At 36.6% G+C, this 21,087-nt stretch overlaps 2 protein-coding genes across 6 annotated transcripts in view; both read left to right on the forward strand.

The window, feature by feature from the left end:
* TBC1D32 (TBC1 domain family member 32) overlaps positions 1–21,087 on the forward strand; it is a 303,664-nt gene that overhangs the window by 129,846 nt on the left and 152,731 nt on the right. For 4 of the 5 annotated variants that reach the window (XM_037843270.1, XM_037843266.1, XM_037843269.1 and 1 more), the window contains one exon: positions 14,681–14,797. The exons of the other annotated variant lie outside the window; for it this stretch is intronic. In XM_037843270.1, coding sequence (XP_037699198.1) covers positions 14,681–14,797 — 117 coding nt within the window. The remainder of the gene's footprint in view (positions 1–14,680; positions 14,798–21,087) is intronic. 5 annotated transcript variants of the gene reach the window in all.
* Positions 16,465–17,006, forward strand: LOC119539577 (coiled-coil-helix-coiled-coil-helix domain-containing protein 2-like). Its single transcript, XM_037843271.1, has one exon. The coding sequence runs from the start codon at positions 16,497–16,499 to the stop codon at positions 16,962–16,964; it is 468 nt and encodes a 155-aa protein (XP_037699199.1). The 5' UTR covers positions 16,465–16,496; the 3' UTR covers positions 16,965–17,006.

Genomic DNA, 21,087 nt, shown 5'->3' on the forward strand with positions numbered 1-21,087 from the left:
TTAAGCCATTTATATTTAACATAATTACTGATAATGTAGGACTTTTTTTCTGTCATTTTGCTATTGGTTTTTTTTTAAAGGCAATTTTATTGAGATATATTCACATACCATGCAAGCCATCCAACATACACAATCACTGGCACACAGTATCATCACATAGTTGGGCATTCATCTTCATGATCATTTTAGAACATTTTCATTGCTCCAGAAAAGACATAAAAATAAAAAAAGAAAATCCAAATCTTTCCATACCTGTTATCCCTCGCTATTATTGGCCCATAATATTGGTGTGGTACATTTGTTACTATTGATGAAAGAGTAATAGGTACATTTTTCCCATTTACTCCTCTATTAACTCCTTGTAGTAGTGTCATACATTTGTTCTAATTCATGAAAGAACTTTTTAATATTTTTACAGTTAATCATAGACATTGTCCAATACAAGATTCACTGTGTTATTCATTCCCATGTTTTAATCTCCAACTTTCCTTCTGTTTACATGCATAACTAAACTTGCCCTTTCCACCACGTTCACACACTATTCAGCACTGGTGATTATTCTCACAATAATGTGCTACAGTCACCTCTGTCCATTTCCAAACATTGAAGATTGGCCTAGTTAAACAGTCTGCACTTACTAAGCAATTGCTCCCCATTCTTTAACCTCATTATTTTACTTTTAATTATTTTTTAATTATTTTATTTTTTTTATGTCTTTTTGTCACTGGTTTATAGTTTGATGAATTTTTACTAATGAGTACATCCCTGTAGTAATTACTGAGAACAAAAACAAAACATTCCAGAATGCCGGAAGCCTCTGCTCCTTCCCAGGCACCATCTCCTCTCCCCAAAGAAACTGTTACTCAGGTTCTGAAGCCATAGCTCAGTTTTGCCTGTCTGACCAGCTCCTGAATGTCACAAAATGATATCACACAGGGTGTACCTTTTGTTTAGGTCAGGTTCCCCCATGGTGTTGTGCATTGTTCATTCATTCATTCATTTGTTTCCATCACTGCATTGGTCTTACAGACCAGGTCACATTGGTTTATCCATTCTCCCCGTGTGGGACAAGCACCCAGTTGGTGACCAGCGTAACAGGCGCTGCCACGAATGTTTGGACTCACTAGCCTGAAATTCTATTGGGGCATACCCAGGAGTGGAAGTGCCGCGTCCCAGGGTAAGCACGTGTTCAACTTCAATGGATGCTGCCAGAGAGTTTTCAAAACCAGTTGAGCCAGTTGAACCCTGCCCACCCCACCCCACAGGTGCCGGGTGCCCTCATCCACACCCGGCATGGTCGCCTGTTTGGTTTCAGCCCCCCGAAGTGAATGGGCAGTGGAGTCCACCATGGTTTTCATTTGCGTTTCTCTGCAGGACAGGGGCACTGAGGGCCGTCTGGCTGTCCTCTCGTCAAACACCAGCCCAAGACCTCATCCGAAGCATGTTTTAATATATTCTGGAATGCAGCCCTTTGTGAATCTGTTCTCCCACTTGCTGGCTTGCCTTTCTACATTCCCATGGGCTTTTCTTTTCTTTCTTTTTTTTAATGTAATTTTGTTGAAATATATTCATATACCATACAATCATCCAAAGTGTACAACAGTTCACAGTTTCATCATATAGTTGTGCATTCAACATCACAATCAATTTTTGAACATTTTCATTACTCCAAAAAATAAAAATGAAAATAAGAATAAAAATAAAAGAGAACACTCAAAGCATCCCATATCCCTCTTCCCCTGCATTTACTTTTAAAATTTTTTTTTAAATTGAAATATGTTCACATCATATAATCATGCAAAGTGTTCACAGTATCATCATATAGTTGTGCATTCATCACCACAATCCATTTTGGAACATTTTCCTTACTCCAAAAGATAAGAATAAGAAAAAAATGAAACATTCCATACCCCCCTTCTTCATAATATTCATTTGCTTTTGACCACATTTTTCTACTTATTTGTCCATATACTGGGTAAAGGGAGTGTAAGCCATAAGGTTTTCACAATCACACAGTCACACCATATAAGCTATATAGTTATATGATTGCCTTCAAGAATTAAGGATACTGGATTGCAGTTCAACAGTTTCAGATATTTTCTTCTAACTATTCTAATAAACTAAAAACTAAAAAGGGATATCTATATAACACATAGGAGTTACCTCCAGAATGAGGTAAAATTGGCACTTAATATTATTTGGGCTCCCTTTTAATGACATATTGCTTTTTTAGGATTCTCTCTTTACTTTGACCCTTGATAATTTAATTATAATGTTTGTGGGATGTGTTTCTCTTTGAGTTTATCCCTGTTTGGGGTTCCTTGGGTATCTTTAATGTGCATATTCATATCTGTCATCAAATTTGGGAAGTTTTTTGCCATTATTCCCTTGAATATTCCTTCTGTCCCTTTCTGTCTTCTCTTCTAGGGCTCCATAATGCATATATTAGTATGCTTGATGGTGTTCTGCAGGTCTGTTGGGCTCTGCTTACTATTCATTCTTTTTTTTTTTTTTCTGCTCCTCACCCTGAATCATTTCAATTGTATTATCTTCTAGTTCACTGATTCTTACTTCTCTAAGCTCCAATCTGCTATTGAATCCCTCTAGGGAATTTTACATTTCAGTTATTGTTGTTCACCTCTCTCTGGTTCCTTTTTATAATTTCTCTTTATATATTGGTTTTCTCATTTTTTCATTTACGTTTTTCTGATATCTTTAGTTCTTTCTTTATGTTTTTCTTTAGCTCGCTGAGCATATTTCAGTTCATTTTTTGTCTAAGCTCTGGTCTTCTTCATAGATTCTTTCTGATGTTTTATCTTCCTTGTATGGATGGGCCTTCATTTCCTGTTTCTTTTTTTGTCTTGTAATCTTTTGTTGCACACTACACATTTTAATTGTTTTGTGTGTTAACTCTGGAATTTAGTCCCTGAGTTGTCTGTACCTTAAATTTGTATCCAGATAGTGATATGACAGAGATTTCCTTGAGTGCCAGAAACTAAGAAAAACAAACAAGTGCAAAGAACACTTTTCATGTATACCAGATTTTGCACGTTGACTCTGTGTTGTTGGGTACTCTCCTTCAGTGCTTAGTCCTCCTACCAACTTGGTCAGCCCACTTCAAAAGTGCATGCCTCTTTCTGGTCTTTTCTGAGCATGCGTCTTGTTCTGGGCATATGCTTGTTGCCTTAGGAATTCCCTGGTTTACAGGGATCCAGATTCCTCCTCCTCTCCCTATTTAATACACTTTCCCTCCCACTTGAGTGCTCCATGTTATGTCTTACAGCTGGTAATCCTTGGCCCTAGGCCACTCTGATTTGCTTGTTTCTTATAGTGCATAGTTGTCTGCCCACTGCTTATGCATGTAGGGCAAGTTCTTGAAGGATGAATGAGAGATGAGTGTCCTGGTTCAGTCTTTCATGCTGCCACCTGATAAATTGTCACAGATAGACATGTGCATAGAGGTACTCTGCTTCCTTTGGCCAGGGCCGGAGACCCACGCTGAGAGCTCAGGCTGTCTCCGCATCTAGCTGGGAAGAAGATGGGGGAGGGGCTGGCAAGGATGCCATGAGCTTTTCCTTTAATATTTAAGTTGTATTTCCTTGAGTTGGCACTCGCCTATTACTGCGACTCTTTATCAGTTTTCTGGAGCTCTATGGCAGATGGCTATACCACTTTTTTTCTAGTTGTTCAAAGATTCTGTGGGAGAACAGAACCTTGGATTATCTCACACTGCCATCTGGAGGGCCTTAGTTACTGGGTTTTATTAAACTTTTTAGATTTTGTAGTTTATTTGGTTCTCAATTACATGAAAGAATTATACTTATTTGCTGTATCATACAAATAACAGTTTGAAAATGAACTATTAGCATTATTTTACTAATAAGAATAGTGACTGCAGTTTGTAATTTCTTTTTAGTTATTTTTGATCTTAGAATATGTACCACTAGGGAGTTACAGTCAAAATACTGTGTTTTAAAGTTGTTTGAAGAAAGTAATTCTTTTCTCTCTGCTTATGCCCCTAATTTGATAGTTTCATGTGTTTTGGTATATTTTCCATTTAAGGGAATTGTCTTACTTTTTCTTTTAGGATTTAATTTTATTTTGTCTTTTAAATTATAGAAAACAACCATAATGTAGTTTCAATACATTGTGAGGTATATCCAAGAATGTACTGCCATCCCAGTTCCCTATTCTGAGCTCTTCTCTCTGTCCCTCTATAGCTTTGCTGTTCAATAGAGCAGTTAATAGTCCTGTGTGGCTATGTAAATTTAAATTAATTTAAATAAAATAAAATTTATAAATTCATTTTCTTAATTGAACTAGCCATATTTTAAATGCTCTATTGCTACATGTAGCTAGTGGCTGCCATACTGGATGATTCAGATTACATAACATTTTTATCATCACAGAAAATTCTGTTGGACAGTACTGCCCTAGAGAAACCATTTAAAAATAATGCAAAGTGATATAGTTAAAAAATACAGATTAAAATAGAATTCTGAAATAATTAACACAAAAGAAGGCAGATACAGAACAAAGGAACAGAAAACAAATTGGAAAAAAGAAAATAGGAAAATAAGTAGTCCTACATGTATCCATACCAATAATTGCATTGATTTTAAATGGACTAAATATTCAAATGCAGAGATTGGTAGAGTGAATAAGAAAGAAATATGTAACCATATACTGTCTTCAAGAAATCCACTTTAAATAAAGAGACACAAATAAGTGGAAAACAAATGTTAGAAGAACACATGCTACAAAATAATAAACAGAATGCTGGAATGACTACATTTAGTGTCAGATAAAGATAAAGAAAAAGAATTATTAGCTACTAAGGGAATCATTTCATAGTGCTACAGTGGTCAGTACATCAGGAAGACATAATCATAACTCAGGTAGATTATAATAACTGAGATTCAAAATACAGAGAACTAAAATTTAAAATATTTAAGGAAGAAATAGACAAATATACAGAGTTGAAGATTTTAACACCCCTCATTCAGCAATTGCTCAAAAGATCAGCAAAATATCCATTAGGATACAGATAATATGAATAACACTATTAATCACTTGACACAATTGATATTTATAGAATACTTAATGAGTGCAGAATACACATTCTTTTCAAGGGCACATGGCATGTTCATAAAGATAGACTATATGCTGGGCTAAAATGCAAGTTTAAATAAATTTAAGGTGATTGAAATAATAGAAAGTATGTTCTTTGACCAAAATGGAGTTAATTAAAATCCAAGAACAGTGAGCTAAAAAAAAATTCAAATATTTGGAAATTAAGTAACACACTTCTAAATAGCTCATAGATCAAAGAAGTTCCAAGGAAAATGAGAAAATATTTCCAATGAAATGAAAATGAAAATACTGTATATAAAAATTTGTGGGATGTAACTGAAGTAGTGCTAAAAGGGATACTTTTGGCTTTAATATTCATGCTAGAAAATGATGATAAGATTAAATGTTAAGTTTCCATGTAAGAAACTTGAAAAAGAAGAGCAAATGGAAGAAAGAAGAAAGGGAATAATAAAGATTAGAGTAGAAATGAATGAAACAGAAAAAAAACAAACTAGTGAAAAGTAACAAATCTTTGCTTCTTTGAAATGATTATTAAAATTTATAAACTCCTGGCTAGACTGATTAGGAGAATAAGAGAGACCTCAAATTACCATCCAGAAATTAAAGAGGGCATATCACTGAAGATCTCAAAGATATTAAAGGATGATAGGAAATATTATGAGCAGCTTTATTTCATTAATTCAATAACTAAGATAAAATTGGCAAATTTCTTAAAAATATATGCTTACCCAAACTGAATTTGTCTTAGTTTACCAGGTATGCCAGGACAAATAACACCCTTGGGAGTCATGTCCCACATAGAGGGGAGGGCAGTGAGTTCACCTGCAGAGTTGGCTTAGAGAGAGAGGCCACGTTTCTCTGGGGGTGACTCTTAGGCACTGTTATAGGTAGGCTTAGCCTCTCCTTTGCAGTAAAAAGCTTCATAAGGGTAAGCTCCAAGATTGAGTGCTTGGCCTACTACAGTGGTAGTCCCCAATGCTTGTGAGAATATCAGGAATTCCCTAGGTGGGGAAAATTAATATTTCCACATTTTCTCCCAGTTCCTCAAGGGGGACTTGCCAAATATATTTTTATTCTCTGCCCAGATTACTCTGGGATGTATTGCGGCTTCACACTAACCTATGCAAACCAACCAAGTTTCACTCCCTATTCAATATTCCATACAAGTTAAATTATATAGTATGCTACAAAAATATATATATTTTGCACCTAATAAACATCTCTTCCTTTGGTCTTACACAGAAGTTGGATTTAAAACACCGTCAATATTGTCATTCAGTCTTTATTCTGATTTACCCTAATCCTAGTTATGCATTTACTACCACTGTCTATGTGAGGACACTTTAATTTCTTTCACAAAGAAAGAGGAAGATGCAAAAAAAGAGAGAAAAAAAAGATAACTAAAAAGAAACAAAATAAAAAATAAAATTGAAATAAAATACAATAAAAAAATCAGACAACAATGCCAAGAATCCCATACCTCTCCCTAATAATCTGCCTCTTATAGACATTTAGCTTTGGTATATTGCTTTTGTTACAATTAATGGAAGCATATTACAGAGTTACTGTTACCTATAGACTCTAGTTTGCATTGACTATATTTTCCCCAATATCAACCCATTTTTAACACCTTGCAAAGTTGACATTCATTTGTTTTCCGTCATGTAAAAATATTCTTATATTTGTACATTATCAAAGTCATTGACCACTCTAGGTTTTACTAAGTTATCCTGTCCCAGTCTTTATCTTCTGTCTTTCCTTCTGGTGTCCTACATGCTCCTAACCTTCCTCTTTCAACCATACTCAATCATCTTTGTTCAGTATTCTTATATTGTCACACAGTGTTGTGCTATCCATTTCTGGATCTATACAATCAATCCTGTTGAACATTCTGTACTCCTTTGGCATCAAATGCTTGATCTTTACCCTGTTTCTGTCTCCTGGTATCTTCATTTCTACACTCTTCTCCAAACCTCTCTCTCCTGTCTTTTCCTATTTGTCTGTAGCACTCCTTTCAGTATTTCTTGTAGAAGAAGTCTCCTGTTCACCAACTCTCTCAGTGTCTATCTGTAAATATTTTAAACTCTCATTTTTGGAAGGGCAGTTTTGCAGGATATACGATTCTTGGTTGGCAGTTTTTCTCTTTCAGTGTCTTGAATATATCATACCACTGCCTTCTCTCCATAGTTTCTACTGAGAAATCCTCACTTAGTTTTATTGAGCTTCCCTTGTATGTAATGGATTGCTTTTCTCTTGCTGCTTTCAGAATTCTCTCCTTCTTTTGACATTTGACAATCTGATTAGTAAGTGCCTTGGAGTAGCTCTGTTTGGATCAGTTCTGTTTGGGATACGCTGTGCTTCTTGGTCCTGTATTTTGTATCTTTCATAAGAGTTGGGAAATTTTCATTGATTATATTCTCTATTATTCTTTCAGCCCTCTTTCCCTTCTCTTTTCCTTCTGGGATACCTATAACATGTATATTTGTGCACTTAATGTTGTCCTTCAGTTCCTGAGCCACTGCTCGTATTTTCCTTTTTTTTTCCATCTCTCCTTTTGTGTGTACGATTTCAAATGTCTTGTCCTCTAGTTCAGTAATCCTTTCTTCTGCTTCTCCACATCTGCTGTTGTATGTCTCCATTGTGTTTTTCATCTCTTCTCCTGTGCCTTTTGTTCCCATAAGTTCTGCCATTTGTATTTTCAAGCTCTCAAATTCCATTTGGTCACCAAGTGTCTTCTTTATATCCTTCATCTCTTTCATCACATTTTCTTTCAACTTGTTGATTTGATTGAGAAGATTTGGTTGAACATCTTCAATTAGTTGTTTCAACTCTCAAATCTCAGTTGAGTGGTAGTTTGTTCCTTTGACTGGGCCATATCTTTGAGTTTCCTGGTGGCTCATGATTTTTTTTGCTGTCTAGGCATCTTATTTTCTTGATTAGTTTATTTTGGATGTTGTTATCTCTCTTTTGCTGTGGGTTTTCTTATTGGTTTTCTTTGGTCTCTGTATTTCTTTGTTTCTCTTGCTGGCTAGTTGTCATATTGGCTCTGCCCCCCCAGTCATCCCCTAAAATCAAGCACCCACTGTGGCCTGCCACAGGGATGGGAGGTAGGCACTGGGCACCCCACCAAGTTCACCGTGTGTGTGTAGTATAGATCTGCTGGCTTCCAGTGGTGCTCTGTTTTCCACCGGTCAGTATGACTTGGATTTGTTTTAGAGCCCTGCTTTGGCATTTGCGTTATCCATATTTCTCATCCAGAACTGGGCTGGGTTTCTGTGCAGGGCATGTAGACCAGTTCTGTGGTCCTAATGAAGGGTCTGAAGCATCTTTTTAAAGGGGCTTCTATTCCCTTGCGCTTTCCAGACTGTCCAGCAGATTGTGCTGTTTGGGAACTTAATCATCCTCAGAGGCTTCTTTGCCTCTGAGCACAGCGTTCATCTATACAGGTGAGCTGAAACTACAGGGTTCCTATGCCCTCACTTTGCCATCCAAAATCTGCTCCACTTGGGGCTACACCTGTAGTAGAGGACTCCCTCAGCTGATCCAGTACTCCAGTCATCCACAAGGCAAGGAAATGGTCACCAGCTGCTACTTCCCTCAAGGGTGGGGGAAGAGTTTTCAGACCCAGGACTGGAAACGCAGTCTCTGTCCATATTTTCTCAGTCTCTTTGTCCCTCACTGATACGGGCCTTGAAATGTCCTCCCCTGTCCCCTGGGCCTTCAAACAGTGGGGGTATGTCTCACTGCTGTGAGAGATTTTAAAATCTGTGTCCCCTGTGGGAGGGGTCTCGTCTGCTGATTCTGTGTCTTTCCTGCACTGATCCTGTGTGTTGGGGAGGGGAGGGGACCAGCTGGTCTGGGACGGAAGACTCCTACCTGATATTTCATCTCTTTCTTCAGTTCAGCATCTACAGGTAGGTTCCTTCTCCAGTCTATATCTGCTTCCAGAATTTTAAACAATTCAGAATTGTACTTTTTTTTTGTTGAATCTCTGTAGAGGAGTTTTCAGTAGCTGTTTCCATTGCCATGTTGATGACGTCACCCCACTGATGACGTCACCCACTGGATAATCATTCTTAACCTGAAGGATTTTTAATTCATAAGAGTAATTTTTGGCTTTGGTTAATTTTATGCTTTAGTCTTTCATTAATTTCCTTTCATTAATTTCATTATTTTCCTACTCATTATTCCATAAAATCCCATTCTTCTCTTCAAAATATTGATGAAATAGAATTATGTTTCTGCACTAGTGTAAATTTTAGGGTAATTAATGTCTGATAATAGCAACATCTTGTAATGATATTTTTTGTGTGAACCAATGATTACATTGTACCTATTTTCTTGAGTTCCAGAAGTACTTAACACATGGTAGTTACACAGTACATTGATGTCTTTAAAAAATGCCCAGTGTGTGAGAAATGGATTTATTTCTCTTAGAAGCAAGCTGCTGAAATCTTCTCTAGCCTCCTTAAAATTCTGTTCAGGTTGTTTTAGTTCAAATACAATTATTGAATTATTTTCACCTAAAGTTCGACTTAATTTGCTTAGAGTAGCATATTGGAAGTTACCATGATTCCATGTGGGCCAAATTGTTTTATTAATTTCTTAGGTGGAGGGAGGTTCCATAAATACCAATTGAATTATTCACCTATAAATGATATAATACTCTCTATATATTATTTATATATATGATTTATAAAGACCATGTGTCTTTTTCTATCAAAACGGGCATTTATTAAAAGATTTTTTGTGATCTGTCATGTTTATGATAAATACGAAACCCTTAAAAATAAAATAAAAGATTTTATTTCCAAAAGCATTTTAATGTTACTGGATTAATATTGAAGATGTTTATGAAATGTTTACATATTCAACTTATAAAACATTTTTAGCTTATATTTTTTAGATTATCTTGTAATTTTTATGACAAATTGAATTAGATGAAAATAAAGTTACAATAAAATCTGTTTTATTAATCAACTTTCTAGTCATCACCTTAGTTATTAGTAAATTAATTTTTCCTTTGTGTCCCTAGGTGTCTGTAAACCCTCTAGTTTCCCTGGAGTGCATTTTATATGTAATTGATAGCAAGATAGCAGGTTTTTGCTCCCCTATCTATAGTGCATACTTCTAGCATAGTGTTCTCCATAGATAGTAAATGATAATTAGGTCATTATATTTATTTGGTTATTCTATTTTATGATATATTTATTGCCACCCAAATAGAAATTAGCTTTAAATCATGAATAAATAGATTATTCTAATAGAATTGATCAGAAATTCTTTCTTAATTTAATTGAATGGAGGAAAATAGGATTTTTAAAGACTTAATGTCAGTTCATTTTGCATCCTGCACCTGCATTTGTTAACCTCTGTTACTTGTTTTTTTTTTTAATTCTTTGTTTTATCAACTCATATACATTGATTTTATTCTTTGTTGTATAATCCAATACTATTTATTTTTTGCATTATTTGTTTTGTTGCTTATATTGTTCTCATGTTGGCCAAAGTGAATTCTCTCATATTGTCTCTTTTTCGCGTTGAACATGTCCCCATACCCAGCTTTTTACTCTTTTCATGTTTCACATTCTCAAATTTTGGCACACATGATACTCCAGGATCATCTTGGATTTTCCCCACCTTAACCCTGGAATCAAGCAGTACTCCAAGGATTTCTAGTTTCTTATGTTAGAGATGCTAGGTAGAAACTAATATTGTGTTTTGTAGCTTAAAATTAAAATTAAACAATTCTAGGGAGTAGCCACCCCACGTCACGAATTCCATTAAGCCATTCCATATGAACAGGAGCAACATGGTCTACTATTACAGCTTCTGCCATTAGCTACCTTAAACCATCATATACAGCATTCCTTAATTCAGTTGTGGCTTGTTCACCTTTTCCTATGCAAAGGAGGAAATGTTTAAACACTGGTTTTGTTATAGGATGGTAGGTAGATTGTTTCCAGGTTTTCCAATGTGTTGAATTCTCCCAGGCAGTATAGGGGAAATATATACTATATACACTTGGGGGGAGTAATCTCCCAATTTGCACGATTAAATTATGCCATTTAACTCCAATTGTTTTTCTTCCATAGCCATCTGTTCTGGTTTGATAATGCTGTTGTTAAGCAAAATACCAGAAATGGACTGGGTTTTTAAAGGGGGTTTATTTGGTTACAAACTAACTTTCTGAAGGCCATAAAGTGTCCAAGGTAAGGCGTCAGCAATTGGGTGCCTTCACTGAAAGATGACCATTGGTGTCCAGAAAACCTCTGTTATCTGGGAAGGCATGTGGCTAGCATCTGCTTGCTCCCAGGTGGCATTTCAAAATGGCATTCTCCAAAATATTGCTCTTGGGGTGTTTTGTCCTCTCTTAGCTGCAGCTGCTCTTCCAAGTGTCACTTTTAGTTGCTCTCCAAAATGTCACTCACAGCTGCTCTGCTCCATCTGTCTGTGAACTCTTTTTTATGACTCCAGTGGTCCAATTAACACCATATGGACCCTCCATGGAAATTATCCAATCAAATGTTTCACTCACAGTTGATTGAATCACATCTCCATGGAAACACTCAAGCAAAGGATTCCAATCAATTCAACACTAATATGTCTGTCCCCCACAAGATTGCATTAAAGAATATGGTGTTTTCTGGGGGACATAATATATACAAACCAGCACATTTCACTCTCTGGATCTCAGAAAAATATATGATTTCCAAATACAATGGATTCATCCATCACAATATCATAAAAACTTAAATCCTATCAATAACAATAGATAAGTAAAAGATCCCATCAAAATCAGTTACAAGCATGGTCTGTCCTAAAGCAAAATTCCCCTCTGGCTGTGGACCTGTGAAACTTAGAACAAGTTATCTGCTTCCAATATAGAAAGGAGGGACAACCATAGGATAAATATTTCCACTGCCATAAGGTGAAACTGAAAGGAAAATAGGGTTTAAGGGACCAAAACAGTTCCTGAAGCCTGCAGGGCATACATCATTAGATTTCAAGGTCTGAGAGTCATTTAGAGAATGGCATTTTATCTTTGGGGCTTGAGAGAGCAGGAGTCCTACCCTTTCCAAGCACCTTTGCAGCAGCCCTTTTCTCTCCACATGCTAGGGTGAGTGCTCCAATGTATCCATGTTTTGGGGAAACCGCCTTCTCGGTCCCACCCTCCTCAAATATTGGGAAAGCACCCTGACCCTTTTCCATCTCCAGGGCACATGCTCAACCCCTTCAGAAAAGTGGGATCATGTCCAGGCAGGCTCTTTCCAATCCCTGGGGAATGTGCTTCCACCTCCCTAAAGCCTGGTGTGGCTGTAGTCTTCCTGAATATCAGAGCAGAAGGCCCATCCTCTGCCTCTGGAGCAAACTTACCCTTTCCACATGTGTGAGCCACTCCACTCTGCCTGCCCAAGACCTCTTGACTCTGGGCCTCAACATCCATGATTCTGTCCTTGAGGAAATTTTTCCTTCAATTTGTTTCTTCTCTGTCCCCTCCTGTCCAGACCAGTAGTGGTTCTGTCTGTACAGATCTCACAAAAATTCTGCAGGCTCGGCATGCAGTTTACAGGGGTCAAAACTGTCAGAAAATAGGACTTTCCACAAATCCTTTCTTGAGAACTCCATCTCCATCCTGTCTTGTACTGAAATGGTTGTCAGTTACATGTTTGGTTGCATCCTCACATGGGGCTGTAGCCTTTGGAGTCTCACATTCTGGAGGCCCAGACTTTTCCAAACTATCAGTTTCTGGTTTCATTTTACCCAAGTGTTCATTTCTCTGCTTATCTCTGTCCTGTTGCATTTTACTATTAGTTGCAAGGAGAAGCTGGGTTACATCCTACACACATAGCCTGGAGATCTCCTCAGCTAAGTATCCCAATTTGTCGCTTTCAAATTCTGCCTTCTATCTGACACCAAGACATAATTTTGCCAAAATCTCTGTTACTTTAAAACAAGGATCAGGGAAAGAGGCAGGGCAAGATGGAAGAGTGGTGAGGTGTAGGTTTTGGTTGCTCCTCCAGGGCATTGGGTAGAAAGCCAGGAACTGTGTGGACCAGACACCGCAGAGCAATTTGACTTTGGGCATCCTTCATACAACACTTATGAAGGCGTGGAACCTCTGTTACTTGTTATATAACATTCGGTGGAATAAAGGGGTGAATATAAAATGAACTATACCTTCTAGGTCCTCAAATTTAATTGTTCAGCTGTGCATAAACTGTGGAATAAATCTGACACTGTTAAGTAGTGTCTAAAGATTAGACTGTGATTTGGAATGAGGAGTACCCATAGCCTGGAATAGGAGAATGCAGGTCTTGGTTTTAGTTCTGCTGCCATCTTTCTGAGTGTGTCTTTGAACAAGTCACTTCTCCTCTTTGAACCTCAAGTTACTCATGTATTAATTGAGAAACTGAATTAAAGTATCTTTTAAATTTTCTCAATTTCATGATTTTAGTGGAAATTCTCAATTTTTCTCATTCTCAAATTTCCTGAGTCTATGGAATTTTTTTTTTAAAGCAAGCACTAAATTTAATTGTTACAAATAGGTACAATTTAATATAATACGAACTAAACATACTACTATTGATATAATGTAGGGCTTTTTGAGAGGGATGAAGTTAATTGGAAATACTTCAGAAGATTTTTTGGCATACTTTTGAAAGTGGGATAATGGAATAATGAGTGAGTGGGAGGGCAGGAAGAGCATGTTAGTAGGATAAGAAAAATTCGCATATGTGGCGGTCACTTGAAAGAGACCATAGGTAGATTTGATTGTCTGAAGTGGTCACTTAATGCTGGGGAATAATGGGAAACGAGGCTTTTGAGACTCTGAAGAGGAGAAAGGTGTCAATTAGCAAAGTGTCTTGAAAGTCATGCTAGGAGTTTAGAGTTTAGATTTGATACTTAGTGATGGGTAACCATTGTATACTTTTGAACAGGGGAGTCAGAGAATGAAATGTGCTTGAGAAAAATATTCTGGTTGCTTTTAGTAAGACAAAATGAGAATGGGGAGCTTAACAATTTCATGGAAAGATTAACTTGATACGATTGCACCAAAATTGAGCTGGTTTTGATTGGAAATGCCATGGCTCTTTAAAATGATCTATAATATCTAGGTTAGTTGGATTTCCAGTGAATGCAGTTAAGATGGTCTTGCAGCCTGAGGGCAAAAAGATATAGAATTCATTGTCTTGCCCAGAGACCCTAAGTACTACTCTCTTATATATTTTTTATACATTGGATGTAACAGTGCAAAGAATTAGAAAAATGATCAGCTCATTTTTTCTCAGAACTAAATATTTCAAGAGATACACAGCATTTTAAAATATTTTCCCACTCTGGTCTATGTTCTATAGTAATTGTTACATAAAAAGTTGTCAGCACATGCATAATTGTTGTGAATGTTAACTATTTTGTGCTTACTTATGTATGTTTTTCACATTGATGTAAATTAATTAGGCTTATTTTAAAAATTAATCCTTACATCATACATACAGCTATAAAACTTTACATTAATGATTTACATAGATATAGTTAAAAAAATGAAACACTTAAATGACTATGTTCTCTTTCTTTCCCCTAGTCTTTTCTAGCACTGGTGAACTTGTTATCCTATCCTGCTATTTACGAGCTGGTAGGCAATCAAAATCTTCCTATTAAAACAGAATATTCTCTTCGTGAAGTCCCAGCGTGTGTTATTGTAAGTCATTTTCTTTTCTTTCCCTTTATACATTTTTTTTTAACTGAAGAAATTGTAGGTTTACAGAAAAATCATGCCAGAAATACACCGTTCCTATGCACTTCTCCTATTATTAATACCTTGTATTAGTGTGGTACCGAAAGAATATTATTATAATTGTACTATTCACTATTGTCCATAGTTAACATTAGGGTTCACTGTGTTGTACAGTCCTATGGTGTCTTTTAAAAATTTTTGTTCTAGTAATGTATATGCAACCTAAAATTTCCTCTTTTAGCCACATTCAAATATATAATTCAATGGTGTTAATTACATTCACAGTGTTGTGCTACCATCACCAACACCCATTACCAAAACTTTTTCATCACCCCAAATATAAATTCTATACCAATTGAGCCTTAATCTTTCACTTTTATAAATGCTATTATTTAAGATTGGTTGTGAAAATGTAATTTAACAACAATGAAAAAGCAAAAAGAGACACTAATGACATTCAAAGGCTCATTTATTTACATATGGATTATCAACTTTGTGAATTATGTGTGAATGGAATCCAGGGCCAACTAACAGACCCTACACCTATCTGAATAGAAAATTAACTCTCCCCAACCAGGAAGGAGACTTGACATAAGTAGAAGTATGTATAAGAATAATTTTTAGGTGACTCATTACATTAGACATACCAGTGCTGTTCCTTCATAGTTATGTAATTAGGAATAAATTGTGCTCCGTGTATCCTGGTTTTATTTTTATGAACTATGTATTAATGCCCCGTGAGGGCAGTATATACATATTTATTTAATTTGAGGCTTATTTCATATTCATACTTCTGGATGGTAACTTGTTTTAATCATTCAGAGATATTTAGTTTCTCTTTTCTGGGTGAGTTAAAAATTAAATACACATAAACATGTGCATACATGCATATAAGGATTAGTAAAAAATTATTTAATAATACTGAAATTCCATTGTTAATCATTACTCTTTATTTTCTGGACACTCTGTTCAGTGAACTTTTTTTTTTGGGGGGGGAGCACAGTTTAACCCTTCTGTATACTTTTATTTTAATACTTGTTAACCCTAAACACTTAATTTTTAAAAAAATTACTCCACTTCGGGAAAATTTTCATACTTTCTGTGAATTGAAACATAAAGACAAATGCTTCTATCATTTAAATATTTAACTTAGATTTCCTTATCTTCTTTTCCTTGGATTATTCCAACTGTATATTGTGCTTCCTTTATCTCAGCATCACAAGTAGTTTTATAATTAGCCATTTTGTGACTGTCGCCGCCACTAGACTGTGGGAACCTGATAGCAAGTATGATATCTTATTGATCCTTAGCACCCAGCACATAGTAGGCATCTGGTGAGTGGTTACAGAAGATAATTATTCCCAATATTATTGCAATAAATAAATACAAATGAAATGTATTGTGGGAAACAGTACAAATAAGTTATTTTTTCTAGAACAAAGGCTTGGATATTTGTTCTCTAAGTTTTCATGGATATCTACATTGCACATTCAATATATCTTTCCAATTAGGGAAGAAAACTACAAAAAGTTTTGTTGCTCTACCTCTTGTGGAGACAGTGTATTTCAGCTTTAGAGAATAATCATTGTTTCTCATCATCATCTAAACATGTAAACTCTCCTACTGAAAACAGAGACTTTTGCTCTTCTAGAAGCCAAGCCACATGGTAGTTGTGATGTCACTTGGGAGCCAGAGCTGTACCTTATGCATGGCACCCCTGGCCAGCTGGGTGCCTCAGATGAGAGCTACCCCCAGGCTAGTACCAGCAGCTCAGGGGCCAGCAGCAGCTTCACCATCTGCAGTTGGCTCACTTGCTGCTGCTCCCCAGCACCCAGGTCAGATCACCCAGATAGCAGTGGTAGTGGGCTCTGCTGTTGGGTGCATGCTGGGTCATGCCGTCACTGGCGGTGTCAGTAGTGGGAGTGATGCTGAGCCACCAAGGCCTGATATCACTTACCAGGAGCCTCAGGGAGCTCAGCCAGTATACCACCACCAGCAGCAGCAGTTTGGCCCCTGCTGCTATGAGATGAAACAGTTTTTGGAGGGTGCCCAGAACCAGCGTGACCTCAAGCTTTGTGAGTATTTTAGCAAGGTGCAGAAGCAGTACAGATTTGCAAATGTATTAGCCTGATCAAGAAGTTGAAAATGAAGAAATGGAAAATCTGCTCTCATGGCCAAGTTAATTTTACATAAAACTATAATTGATAGTGAAAGTATAAATTGTAAAATCACGAGTTAAACCTCTCCCTTATAGCTTCCTTGCTTCAGAATCACAATGAAAGAGGGTGTTCTTACTGTATAGAAGTCCACTGAGATGGTATAAAGTTTGGGGCTGCACAAATGTTTGTGTGGCCTCCTTAAACCAGCCGCAGTGATGTTATTATCTGTGAACTAATCAGAATAAAGTGATTTTCTTCCAAAAGAAAACTCCTTGCTCTGTGTCTTCTTTTAGTTACCACCCTATAGCTTTCTTTCTACATACAGTAAAACTTCCTGAAAGAATAGCCAATACTTGAAGTCTCCACTTCTTTCTTTTTCTATCAACTCTGGAAGCCACTGTGATCTGACTTCTTGCCTGACAACCCAACTGAAATTATTCTGCCAGAAATCACCAATAAACTGAATTCCCTAATCCATTGCAAACTCTTCCTTCATCTTCATTCACAACTTTGCAGAATTTGGCTCAGTGGATCCATCCCTCTTTATTGACATTCTCTTCTTCTGTGACTATGGCACTACTTACTTCTCTTCTATCTTCTCTGGTTCCTCCTTCTTGGTATTCTTTGTAGACTTCTCTTCCTCTGTCTGTCCTACATTGTCCAGAATGATTTCATCCAATTTCATGGCTTCAGTTGTATGCTGTCAACTCTCTAACCTATATCATCACTTGACTGCCATACCTATACCCAGATTCCTACTAGGTAATGTGCATCTGGAAAATTCATAAGCATCTTAAGTCTTAACATGTCTACAACTGATTGTAAGATTTTCTCTTTTCAATTTTCTATTTTCCTTTCTCAGTGTATGAAATCATGATCCACGCATTTGAATCAGCCAGAAACATGGAAGTGATTGTTGATTCCTCTTTCTATTTTACCATCTCATAGATTTTACCTCTTTAAATAGCTTAATCCTGTTCTTTTTACTCTTATTCCTATTTAAGACCACCTTAGTTCAAGTGCTTATTTCTTGTCTGGCTTACTACAGTGAGATCCTAACTTTTCCTTTTATTCCAGTCTCAACCTATAACTTATTCCTCACGCTAAATCAGAGTGATCCTTTAAAAGTGTAAACCAGATGCAGTTGGTTATTGTTTAAAATCTTGTGATTTCATTTTACCTTCAGGCTTAGTCCATATTCCTTTGCATGGCATGTAGTTTCTCCTTACTTCTCAAAGCCCTCTTTTCTCTTCTTTTGTTCTACTAGCTAATCACCAGGGTCTTGCTTTATTTCTCTGGAATCTGGAATGCACATAACCTTCCTTCTTTGGCCAAATAACACCTACTCATTCTTCAGGACTTATTTCAGGCTTTACTCCTTCTGTGAAGCCTTCTCTGCCCTTTCTCTTCCACCTTTCTAGTTCACATACTCTTCTTCATGTACACTCACTGCAACTTCTCCATGCATAAAGCATGTGTCACATTATTGTGTAGTTATTTAAGTGTCTCTCCTAAACAATAAACTCTATGAAGAGATGAACTGTATCTTATTCATCTTTTGTCCCCAAAGTCTAGCAAGTTGTGTTTTGTTACTATGTGTGTGGTTGTTTGAAGCTGAATGGACCCCAGAAGAGCATGTTCTTAAAGCTAATCCATTCCTATGAGTGTGTAAACCTATTGTGTGTGGGACCCTTTGATTAGGTTATTTCAGTTGAGACATGCCCCAGGTGGGTCTTAATCTAACTCTTACTGTAGTCCTTTTTTTTTTTTTTTTCCTTGTGTCCCAGCTGTGTCCCTTTGAGCCTCCTCTCCTCCGGCCTCAGATCCCTTCCAGGATCATCCTTGGCATTTAATTGTCATCTATTTAGACTGTCTTTTTTTTTTTTTTTTTTCAATTTTGGAAAGATATATATATAGCCTAAATCTTCCTATTCCACCCCTCCCTAGCATTCCCTTAGTGGGATTAATCACATTTAGAATGTTGCAATGCTATCACCTTCTGACCATCCATTTCTAGAAGTTTCCCTTCACCCCAAACCAAAACCCCTACTCTCATTTCTTAAGTCCCCATTGCCCCTTCCCCCAATTCTTGGAACCTATACTCTACTTTTTATCTCTTTGGTCATATTCTTTGATACTTTCTTTGTGTTTACCATGGGGCTTAAATTTAACCTCTTAAATCTATAACAATCTTGTTTTTCTTTGAAACCAACTTAACTTCAATAGGACATGTAAACTGTGTTCCTATACTCCTCCATTCCCCCACCTTTATGTAGTTCTTGTCAAGAATTACATATTTTACATTGAGTCCAAAACCACTGATTTATCATTACAGTTTATGTATTTTAGATCCTCTAGGAAGTAAATAGTGAAGTTATAAATCAACCATACAGTAGTATTGGTCTTTATATCTGCCATGTGATCTTTACTGGAAATCTTTATTTCTTCATGTGGTTTCAGTCAATTGTTTAGTGTCCCTTACTTTCAGCCTGCTTAGGACTGATCTACTGGTGATGAAGTTCTTCAGCTTTTGATTGTCCGGGAATGTTTTCATCCCCCCTCATTTTTATCTTTCAAGTGTTTGTGAATTCTCCAAGTCTCTGATGGTTATTGACTTCTGTTGGTATTCCATTGTGGGCAAAGAATGTTCTTTGAACAAATTCATTTTTATATTTTTTATTTTATTGAGGCTTGTTTTTATGTCCCCGCATACAGTCCATTCTGGAGAAAGATCCGTGATCACTAGAGAAGAATATGTGTCCCAGTGACCTGGAATGTAATATTCTATATATGTCTGTTAAAAGTCTCTATATCTCTCTTTCATTTCTTTGTTTCTCTGTCAGTAGGGCTCGCTTTAGTATCTGAAGTAGGGCAGGTCTTTTATTAGCAAACTCTCTCAGCATTTGTCTGTGAAAAATTTAAGCTCTCCCTCAAATTTGAAGGAGGGTTTTGCTGGATAAAGTATTCTTGGCTGGAAATTTTTCTCTCTCAGAATTTTAAATATGTCATGCCACTGCCTTCTTGCCTCCATGGTGGCTGCTGAGTAGTCACTACTTAGTCTTATGTTGTTTCCTTTGTATGTGGTGAACTGCTTTTCTCTTGCTGCTTTCAGAACTTGCTCCTTCTCTTCAGTATTTGACAGTCTGATCAGAATATGTCTCGGAGTGGGTTTGTTTGAATTTATTCTGTTTGGAGTTCGCTGGGCATTTATGCTTTGTGTATTTATATTGTGTAGAAGGTTTGGGAAGTTTTCCCCCAAAATTTCTTTGAATACTCTTTCTAGACCTTTACCCTTCTCTTCCCCTTCAGGGACACCAATGAGTCTTAAATTTGGACATTTTATTTTATGTATCATATCCCTGAGATCCATTTTGAATTTTTCAATTTTTTTCCCCATTCTTTCTTTTATTCTTTCATTTTCTGTTCTGTGCTCCTTGAGGAGGTTGAGTTGTTGTTCAGCTTCCTCTAATCTTGTATTATGAGTATCTAGAGTCTTTTTTTTTTTTTCATTTTTATTGAGATTGTTCAGATACCATACAATTATCCAAAGATCCAAAGTGTACAATCACTTGCCCCTGGGTACCCTCATACAGCTGTGCATCCATCACACTTAATTTTTGTTCAATTTTTAGAAACTTTTCATTACTCCAAACAAGAAATAAAGTGAAAGATGAAAAAAGAAAAGGAAACTCTAATCCTCCCTTATCCCTAACCAACCCCCCTCAATTGTTGACTCCTAGTATTGATATAGTACGTTTGTTACTGTTTATGAAAAAATGTTGAAATGCTACTAACTGTAGTATATAGTTTGTAATAGGTATATAGTTCTTCCCTATATGCCCCTCTATTGTTAACTTCTAATTGTATTGCCATACATTTGTTCTGGTTCATGAAGTGATTTCTAGTATTTGTACAGTTGATCATGGACCTTGCCCACCATAGGATTCAGTTTTATACATTTCCATCTTTTGACCTCCAACTTTCCTTCTGGTGACATATACGACTCTGAGCTTCCCCTTTCCACCTCATTCACACACCATTCGGCGCTGTTAGTTATTCTCACGTCTTGCTACCAACACCCCTGTTCATTTCCAG

The sequence above is a fragment of the Choloepus didactylus genome, chromosome 7 (assembly GCF_015220235.1).
Source record: "Choloepus didactylus isolate mChoDid1 chromosome 7, mChoDid1.pri, whole genome shotgun sequence".
In the NCBI taxonomy this organism is placed as follows: domain Eukaryota; kingdom Metazoa; phylum Chordata; class Mammalia; order Pilosa; family Megalonychidae; genus Choloepus; species Choloepus didactylus.